At 56.5% G+C, this 9,227-nt stretch overlaps 1 protein-coding gene across 1 annotated transcript; it reads left to right on the top strand.

Annotated features, from left to right (window-relative positions):
* Positions 1–3,968: 3,968 nt before the first annotated feature.
* On the top strand, positions 3,969–7,827 carry GDF7 (growth differentiation factor 7). The gene is made up of 2 exons (XM_071548281.1): positions 3,969–4,334; positions 6,822–7,827. Exons 1-2 carry the CDS (start codon positions 4,004–4,006, stop codon positions 7,742–7,744), a joined length of 1,254 nt encoding a protein of 417 aa, XP_071404382.1. The 5' UTR covers positions 3,969–4,003; the 3' UTR covers positions 7,745–7,827.
* The last annotated feature ends 1,400 nt before the right edge of the window (positions 7,828–9,227 follow it).

The following is a 9,227-nucleotide window of genomic DNA, read 5'->3' as shown; positions in this document are numbered from 1 at the left end:
GGAAAATTAGAGACAAATGGGGCCCTTTATCTTCATCCTAGGTTCTGGCACACTTCTGATTTAATACTTGGTAAACAGGATGACAGGACAGCCTCAGAACTGTGTTTTTCAGCCCCTGATGGAGGTACCCAGAGAATTTTTAAGTGTAAGAGCAAAGAGAGATGTGGCAAGTGAGCAGGGCTGGAGCCAGGATCAGCACGTTGGTTGAGGGCCCCCATGGGCAGGAACACATTGCTGTACCCACAGCAGTGGGGAGTGCCCTTGGGAGGAACAAGTCTATTTTCTGGTGAAGCCAAACGGACATAAAATCTCCCTCAGTTATATGAGTGTTTTTTTCTGTATAAACTTGCTAATTGAGTTGTAAAATAAAATTGCAGCTCTTCCTCTCCAATTTTTGCTGCTGCAGCAGCGTGCTAATTTGGTTTTGGAGGAGGGCTGGTAGAAGGTGGCTCTTTGCCAGTGTGAAATTATGCGCAAAGAGTTTGCAGTGGGAGAGAAGGGAGCCCGTCCTCGGCACAGGGAAGGGCTCAGGGCAGGAGCTGCTGTGCCGCTCACAGGGCTGGGGTGGCTCGGGAAGGTCCTGCAGCTGGGCTGGGCTGGGCTGGGCTGATGGAAATTCAAGAAAGCCCAAAAGGGTTTAAATGAAGCTGCAATGGAGAACAGATGGGAAAATTAGCACTTGTGCACCTCAATAGACGCTGTGTAGTTGAGAGGATGAGCTGTGGGATTTCAGATCTACCCTCCAGCATGACCAGACAGGGTTTTCTTCTTGGGTCTGTGTATCCATGTGTGTGTGTGTGTGTGTGTGTGTGTGTGTGTGTGTGTATCTTCTGCTATGGGCATGTGTGCACCTTCTGGTGTGGGCATGTGTGCCTGGTGTGTGCAGACATGTGTCCATGTCACTTGGGGTTGTGTGGGTATGTGTGTGCCTGTGTTTGGGTTTCCATACAGATGATGAGGACAGGGATCTGGCTCTCATCTCCCAGTAGCACAAGGCTCTGTCATGGGGACAGCTGTGCACAGGATGTTGTGGTGCAAAGTGATGCAGGGGAACCCATTGCTCAGTTCTGCTGTCTTGCACCAGGCAGGCATTTGGCCTGGCTGCCCACACTGAGGGCTGAGAAGAAGATTGGTCTGTGGGAAAAAAAAACAACCTGGGGGAAAGGAAAAACAGAAGGCACAGCCTGGTTGTCTGTCGCATCAATGTAACTTTAATTTTTGAAAGACACAGAAAAATGCAGTGACAGTTCCAGTCCCAGGGAATGTGGTGAAGCCTGGGGTTCCACATGTGTGGCAGGTACATGCACCCCAAAATGCAGGAGGACATAAAGACTCGTGGGCCCAGGGCATGCCCCAAACTCACTGTTTTTATGTCTTTCACTGTTTCACACAGAGAACTGTGTGAAATTATTCCAGGCAGCAGGCTCCAGAAACCATTGCAAGAAGCCCAGAAGTTTATGGATGGACTTGTCTGCCCATTTTCTAGAATTCAACAATCTTTCCCATCCCATCATCCTTACATCTTTCTGCTGATCCTTTTTAATTCCTTCCCTGGGCAGCACAGGGCAGGCAACACTGCCACAAGCTTCAGTGGAAGCATCAGGAGCACACTTTGTGACCCTGGGGCTGCTGGTTGAGGTGGGATTGAGTGGGGCAGGACTGGACAGTGTTTGTCAGCCTTCCCTTCCTTGGAAAGAGCTGCCGTGAGTGCTCAGCCCTGCTGCCTCCTGCTCTGGTTCTGTAAGGACACCTGAGTGGAATCTCAGCACCCTGGCCAGGGGGGGAGTGAGGCCTCAGGCTGGTAGGTCTTTTCAGATGCTTTGTAAAAGTGACCTTTAGTGTCTGAACAGCATCAGGCTGGATCTAATAAGGGACTGACAAAAGAATAGCAGCTATTGAAGCCTTCCTCTGCAGGTCTTTCCTCTGCTGCCTGCCCCAGCTGGGTTAGGGCTCCTGGTGATCACTAACTGCTCAGTGGGTGGTGCCAGTGGCAGCATTCAAGGCCCTGTGGTCTGTGCAAGGTGTGCAAATGCCATGCAAGCCATGCAAACTCCATGTAAAGGCTGTGCAAGCCCCGTGCAAACTCTTTGTAAAGGCTGTGCAAGCCCTGTGCAAATGCTGTGCAAAGGATTTACAAACTGTGCAAGTGCTGTGCAAGGTATGTAAGTGGCTTTGGGCCTGGCCATCCAGCGCTGCATGGGACAGGGATTTCTCAGGATGGGGATCCCTTGGGATGGTGTCATGGGAGTTGCATCCCTACCTCCTCACAGTGTGTGTGTACATACCAAAAAATTGCCTCTGGTTGGCATTAGAAACCGCTTGTGATACTGTGACAAAGCACCTGTAAAATTACAACAGAAAGAAATCTGAGAGGCTGCAGTGACAAATGCTCGTGAGAAGCGATTGTTTGGGGGGGAAAGGGGAAAAAAAAAGTCATGTTTGTTTTGGCGAAACACCTACATTCTTTCAAATAAATCATCGCAGTGCTTGTTTTTGTATTTGTGGAGAAATCGCAACAGACATAACCAGGGACTTAAGAGACTTGAAATAACATCCTAGTAAATACCCCACTTTGTTATTTTAATCGAGACCCAAGGAAACATCTGAATTTTACCAAGGAAACCCTCCATGCGAGGGAAAACATCAGCATGCAGCCCGGCCGGGGCTTTGTTTTGCTCTTGGTGTCGGGCTCCCAAGGAGGAATTATCGGGGCCGGTGGAGGTGCGGAGCAACCCGGGACAGCGCGAAGCGGGGCGGAGGAGTCCGGCTCCCCGGGGCCGTCCCGCAGCGGGTCTGTCCGGCTCCCTCGCACCCCCCCGGCCCGGCCCCGCCGCCAGCATCACCTCCGCGGGCCAGTCTGGGGGTACGCAGTTCGCTCAATTGTGGGACGGAGATTCCTCCGTCCGAAATAGAGCCGGGGTTGCCCCGTGTCCAGTGTGGGACCGGGCCTCCCGCCCCAGTACGAAGTGGCAATGACCTTCTCCAATACGGAGTGAAGTTGCCCTCTCCAATTTGGTGGTGGTGGTGGTGGGGGGGGGTTCGCCGCTCCCACATATGACACCCGCGAACAGGAGTAGTGGTGATGCCTCCCACCCCCGCCACCCTGGACCGTGGCCGCCTTCCAAAGTTCGAGTCGGACACAATTCCTTAATTAGGTGGGGGTTGTCGCCGCGTCACGGGGCTGTAGAACACAGGTCTCTCCGCCAAATGAGAGGTGCAGGTGCCCCCATGGAAGGCGTAGGTGCCTCCCACCAGACGGGGCCGGAGCTTTGGGGGGGGGGGGGGGGGGGGTTGGGGGGGGAGGGCAGGTCTCACCTGCCTGGGGAGGTGGGGTGAGGATCCAGAAGGGGGGACCCGGGTGGGTCTCACCTGCAGGGAAGAGGCGGAGCGGGGACGGTGGTTCTTTCACCTACCGGGGAAAGGAGACCGTTGTCCGAGGGGACGGTCCAGGGTGGTCTCACCTGCAGGGCAGCGGCGGGGCGAGGTCCGGGGATGTCCGGGAGGTCCCACTTACCGGGGGAGGCGAGGCGAGGTCCATGGGTGTCTGGGGGATGTCCCACCTACCGGGAGAGGCGGGGAGGGGTGTCGGGGTGGGAGTCGCACCTGTCGGAGGAGGCGGCGCGGGGTCCGAGGATGCCCGGGGGGAGTCTCACCTGCCGGGGAGGCGGGCGGGGTCCGAAGATGCCCGGGGGGTGTCCCACCTGCCGGGGAGGCGGGGCGGGGTCCGAAGATGCCCGGGGGGTGTCCCACCTGCCGGGGAGGCGGGGCGGGGTCCGAAGATGCCCGGGGGATGTCCCACCTGCCGGGGAGGCGGGGCGCGGTCCCGGGGCGCGGGCGGCGCTCGGGCGGGGAGGGGCGAGCGGCCGGCAGGGGGCGCCTCGGCGGCGGCGGGGCGGCCGCGGAGCGGCGGTGGCGGCGGCGGCGGCGGCGGCGAAGACGATGTTCAAAAGCGGGCGGGGAGCGGCGGCGGCAGCAGCTCCGCGTCGAGCCCCGGGCCGCCGCCATGCGCCTCCGCGCCGCCGCCGCCGCCCTCTGCCTCTGCCTGCTGGGCGCCTGCCGACTCCGCCGCGGGCTGGAGGCCGCCACCGTGCGCGGCCCGTCGGCGGCCGCTCCCCAGCGACCCTCGGCAGCCGCGCCTTCCTCCGCCTCCTCCTCCTCTGCCGCCGCCGCCGCCTCCCCCTTCTCCTCCCCGCCGCGGAGGGCCGGGGCTCTCCGCAACGGCACGGTGGTGCCACACCACTACATGGTAGCCCTGTACCAGCGCCTGGCCGCCCGCCGCGGCCCCGGCCGCCGCGCCGACACCGTGACGGGCTTCGCGGAGCGGGCGCGCAGCGGTGAGTGCGGGGCGTGCGTCCCCCTGTCCCGGCGGAACAGGAGAGCGGGACCGGCCGCACAGCCGGGACCCTGCCGTCGAGAGGGAGGGATGTGGGTGCTTGGGCTTGGAAAGGGGCTTGAGGATGAGGATGGGGCTTGAGGATGGAGAGAGAGTTGTGCATGGCTGTGGGGATCGGGCTCCTGCTTGCGATGCTGCACATCACTTTCAGCGTGAGTTTGGGGACGTGGTGGCAACGCGGAGAGAGAGCTCATACGTTGGTCCAAACACGGGGCTGTGCCTGGGATGGGGTTATATGTTGATTGGGGAACGAAGTTTTGCCTTGGTTTGAGTAGGGGGATGGTTGCAGGGATGAGGGTAGCTCATGGGATGTAGCTTCACGGGATAGGGGCTGCGCATCCCCGTTGTTTAACGGTAATGGAGCCGTGCGCGAGGCTGAGCGTGGGACTGGGGACGGAACTGAGCTGGGAGTGGGGTTGTGCGTGAGCGTAGGGCTGGGGTGACGATGGTGACAGCAAAAGGTTTGGGTGTGGAGCTGGGGAAGGGGATTGGCAATGAAGATGAGCATGGGGCTGTACTTGAGCGTGGAGTCGGGGGTGGCGATGGGGTTGCACAGTGAAGGATGTCGCTCGGAGTCGGGGATGCGCTTGGGAACGCCATGCGAGGTGCAGCCAGCGGGTCCGGGCCGGGCGGGGGTGCGGACGGCTCTCGGAACCTCCTGCCACCTGATGCAGGGTCGGGGACTGCGGCGCACTTTTGGGGCAGTTTCTCCGCGCGGCATCCCCGGCACTGGGAACGCGAAGATCCGCCAGAACCTTTGCAGACCGAAAAACTCCGCAGGGTCCCGCGACGGGCCGGGCGGGGCTGGGGAGGGAGTGCAGCCGCGGTGCCCCGTGGGGTTGCTCCGGAGTGGCTCCCACCGACCTCTCCGGCTGAGCTTGTCATCGCGATCCCATTCTCCCTCTTCCCTCTCTTTTGCTGTCTTCTTACCCGCGGATCTAATGATGGTAATCAAATAAACACATAAACGCGCTTAACCATATATTTTTAACATATATATGTGTACACTGCGCCCTTCAGGCGAAGTTGATTCGGCTGGGGGAAAAAAAAATCCCGATCGAATAAAATGAAAAGACAGATTGAAAAGCAGCTCCAGCCTTCTCCCGTGCCTATCGCCGGCTGCTCCAGGGTGGAAGAGTGGCGGCTGATTGTGCGGAGCCCCCCAAGCCCCATCCACACACCTAGAAGGGGCCGTATCCTGTCGGCAGCGTTTGGGGGGAAGGGGTGATAGAAGCTCATGGGTCAAGGTCAGGGGAGGCGGGACGCGGGGAGGATGCTCCGGTGGGAGGGTGGGCAGTGTCCGGCTTGAGAGAGCCGGGGAAAAACTGCTCACAGGTCCTGGGAAGTTTCAGAGCAAAACGAAACCAGATGAACTCTTCAAAGGGATCTCCTTATCTGCTTTTATCTGCTCCTCATAGGAACTTCATATCTGCTTTTAAAATAATAATTATAATAATGATTATAATGAACAATAATAATAGCGATAATAATGATAATAGCTGCAGCAGCAAATGACAGGGAGAAGACTGTTTCCCCACCCCGGCGGGCGGTGCAGGCTGCACCCAGCGGCGCTGCCAGGGCGAGGCGGGGGATGCGGTGTCGGGGTGTCGGGCAGGGCTCTGCCGCCAGCGGGTCGGGGGCTCGTTTGCAGCATGCCTAGGTCAGGTTTCTCATTAACGAGGGAGAAAATAATAAACAACCCTCCCAGAACTCATTCATCTCTTCTCTCCAACTCCACTGCTTTTGGATCGTTGGGTTTTTTTAATTCGTATTAAGTATCTTTAATGAGTGCCAGAAACTGCACAAGTTTGTTTTTGGGCTTTGGATCCACCAAAAAAAGTGACAAACTGAAGCTGGGCTCACTTTCAGTCTCCAGGGGTGTCTCTATCAGACCCTATCTGGCTGTGAGGGGAAAATGGGATTTTTCACAGCATTTTACTTGGCATGGCTCTTGCTCTGTGTGCATGTGTGTGTGTGTGAGAGAGAGACACTTTAGGCAGAATAAATAGGTGACAAGCTGCTGATTGGGAATGGGACTGTGCCACACAGGATCAGATGGGGCTTCTGTGCCAAAAGAGAATAATGGTGCAACTGGGGTCCCTGGAACTACACGGGAGGAGTAAGAGAAAGACTCCTCAGGACATGGGGAGGAGTGCTGATGAGAAGCTACTTGATTCAATTCATGCCTCCCTCCCTCTGTACCTTCTCCTCCCCGTTTATTTTTGTGCCTCCAGCCAGAGTGACGCTCGTGCATGCAGGACACATGGTCTGTGTCCCACCAGGATGCTCAGTGAGCCTTGCTGTGCAGCGAGATTTCCCCCGTTAGCTCTGTGTCCCTTGCACCTCTGTAATAAGAGCTTGGCTTCAGCTTGTTGGGATTTAAATTTTTTTTTTCCAATTTTTTTTTCTTACGTTTTATCTCTTCCAGATGCCTCCCCATCAGCCTCCGAGCAGCGATACCTCTTTGACATCTCCAGCCTGCCTGAGGCGGAGGAGGTGACAGGCGCAGAGCTGCGGATCCTGCGCTCCCTCCCTGAAAACCGGAGCTTGGCCCTATCCCCCGAAGGCACTTTCCACCACCTCCTCCTTTCCACCTGCCCAAGCCGGGATGGCGAGGAGCCCCGGCTGCTGGACTCCAGAGCTGCAGATATTTTGGACACGGGCTCCTCCAGATGGGAGGTGTTTGATGTCTGGGAAGCCTTGCGAGATCAGAGGGAGGAATCTCTCTCGGGCAAGCTGCTGTGCTTCCTGCTGAGGATCATCTCGGGTCAGTCGGGGCAGCTCCTGCCCCCCCGGCAGCTGGGGTTCAGCAAGCCCCAACCCCAGCCCCACGAGCGAGCCCTGCTCGTGGCTTTCTCCCGCACCCAGAGAAAGGAGAACCTCTTCAAGGAGATCCGGGATAAGATCAAGGCCCTGGGCAGTCCCCCCTTCCTGGAGCCCCCCGATCCTGGCCAGGAGGTGTACCCCAAGCGGAGGAAGAGAAGGACCACCATTGCTGCCCGGTCTGGGGGCAGAGGGCATGGGAAGAAGGCGAAGACCCGCTGCAGTAGGAAGCCCCTGCATGTGAACTTCAAGGAGCTGGGCTGGGATGACTGGATAATCGCCCCCCTGGATTATGAGGCGTATCACTGTGAGGGGGTCTGTGATTTCCCCCTGCGCTCCCATCTGGAGCCCACCAACCATGCCATTATCCAGACTCTGATGAACTCCATGGACCCGGAGTCCACCCCTCCGAGCTGCTGTGTGCCCTCCAAGCTCAGCCCCATCAGCATCCTCTACATAGACTCTGGGAACAATGTGGTTTACAAACAGTACGAGGACATGGTAGTGGAGACATGTGGCTGCAGGTAGCAATTTCTGCAGCTCTCCTCTTCCTCGGCCCTCGCTGCCCTACCCAGCAGCCCCATCCCATTTTATATATATAAATATATATATATAAAAGATATATATACACATACACATTTTAGTGTGTGCCATTCCAAAAGCCAAGCTCAGAGCAGGTGTCCCCTGACTTCCCTGGGCCACCCTGGCCATGAGCCCAAGAGGGATCAGGGATGCCCCCACTGAGGCTTTGAGGCTGCTGCCATCTCTGTGCCTTGCCTGCTCCACCAGGGAAGAGGGGGGCACACAGCCTGGCAGAGCCCCCAGGGAATGCCTGTTCAGCCTCTGAGCTCTGCCTGATATGTTTGGTTTGCCCAAGTAGACACCTTCTTTCCCAAAGGTTTTGGAAAATGTCTGGCGAAAATTGTCTCAGTGGGAATGAAGACCTGGAGTTGGGAGGGAGTGGTGCCTGTGGCAGAAGGATTGGGTCACCATCACCCTCTGGCTGTGGCAGTGGGGAGGAGGTGAGGTGGAAACACTCATTTCTTTGAGTTAAAGGAGTTTTTCTGTCTGCCTTCAAATCACTGCCCCAGGTTTGCTGGTGGAAAAATAAGGGATACAGAGGGGAAGGCAGGGGACGGAGAGTGTGGGGAACCCCTGGCTATTGGGTGTTGAATAATTTGGTCCAGGTCTGTATGCAGTGGGGAGACATTTATAAGTCTGCTGGTAGACACAGGAAAGAAAGTCCCTGTAAGTGGAGGCTAAAGCAAGAGTCAGATCTAAAGTAGAACTTGAGCTGTCAAAGAAATGGGAATGGTCCTGGAGGTGTTAGTTGGGCATGTTCCGGCTCCATGTAGTCCTGAGTGCTGGCCCTGTTGTCAGTGTCCTGCAGGAGGTACTGGTTGGCGAGTTCCTTCCCTTTCCTCCACAAATCTCCATTTCCAAGGCATACTGGGAATCCAGCATCAGACCCACAAGTCACAGAGCCATCCTCAGCATGTCTGGAGAGAAACAAAGGTCCTGAGTTCCCCAGGGAAGAGCCATTTCAGTCGGGTTCTTCTTTTTCCAAATAATCTATTAAAAACACTAAGCTCCACCCTATGTTCATTTGGCATTGATTTCCCAGTGAGCTCAATCCCTCCCTGGAGCACTGGCCTCTCCCTGCTCCAGAAACCTGGATCCTCCAGGAATGGACCTTTTCCATGCTGAGGGCTGAATGTCACTCTTGGACACTGCTACATAAAATGGGGTGCTTTGACCTGTGTTGAAAGGGCTGCAGGATTTTAGTAACTCAGGAGCTGAGTATAAATTATGCCTTTAAATCAGAGAAACCTTGCGTTCATGCGGGGCTGTGTTTTGGATGTTGGGAAGCATTTCTGCTGCACCTCAGTGGCCTTTAGTACCAACCTTCAGCTTCATGGACGGGTTGGCATAGACCAGAGATGTATTTGCACAGATTTTGTGTTTGATGGTTTATTCTTTACTGTTGGTCAGAGTATTGGTGTGTAAACAT

The sequence above is a fragment of the Pithys albifrons genome, chromosome 2 (genome assembly GCF_047495875.1).
Source record: "Pithys albifrons albifrons isolate INPA30051 chromosome 2, PitAlb_v1, whole genome shotgun sequence".
Taxonomy (NCBI): domain Eukaryota; kingdom Metazoa; phylum Chordata; class Aves; order Passeriformes; family Thamnophilidae; genus Pithys; species Pithys albifrons.
This window is presented reverse-complemented; position numbering and strand designations above follow the sequence as displayed.

Excerpts from the sequence above, each read along its gene's own strand:
- GDF7 (XM_071548281.1), top strand. The coding sequence starts at position 4,004 with ATGCGCCTCCGCGCCGCCGCCGCCGCCCTCTGCCTCTGCCTGCTGGGC. Across the intron at positions 4,335-6,821 it reads CGCGGAGCGGGCGCGCAGCG|ATGCCTCCCCATCAGCCTCC; the intron begins GTGAGTGCGGGG and ends TATCTCTTCCAG.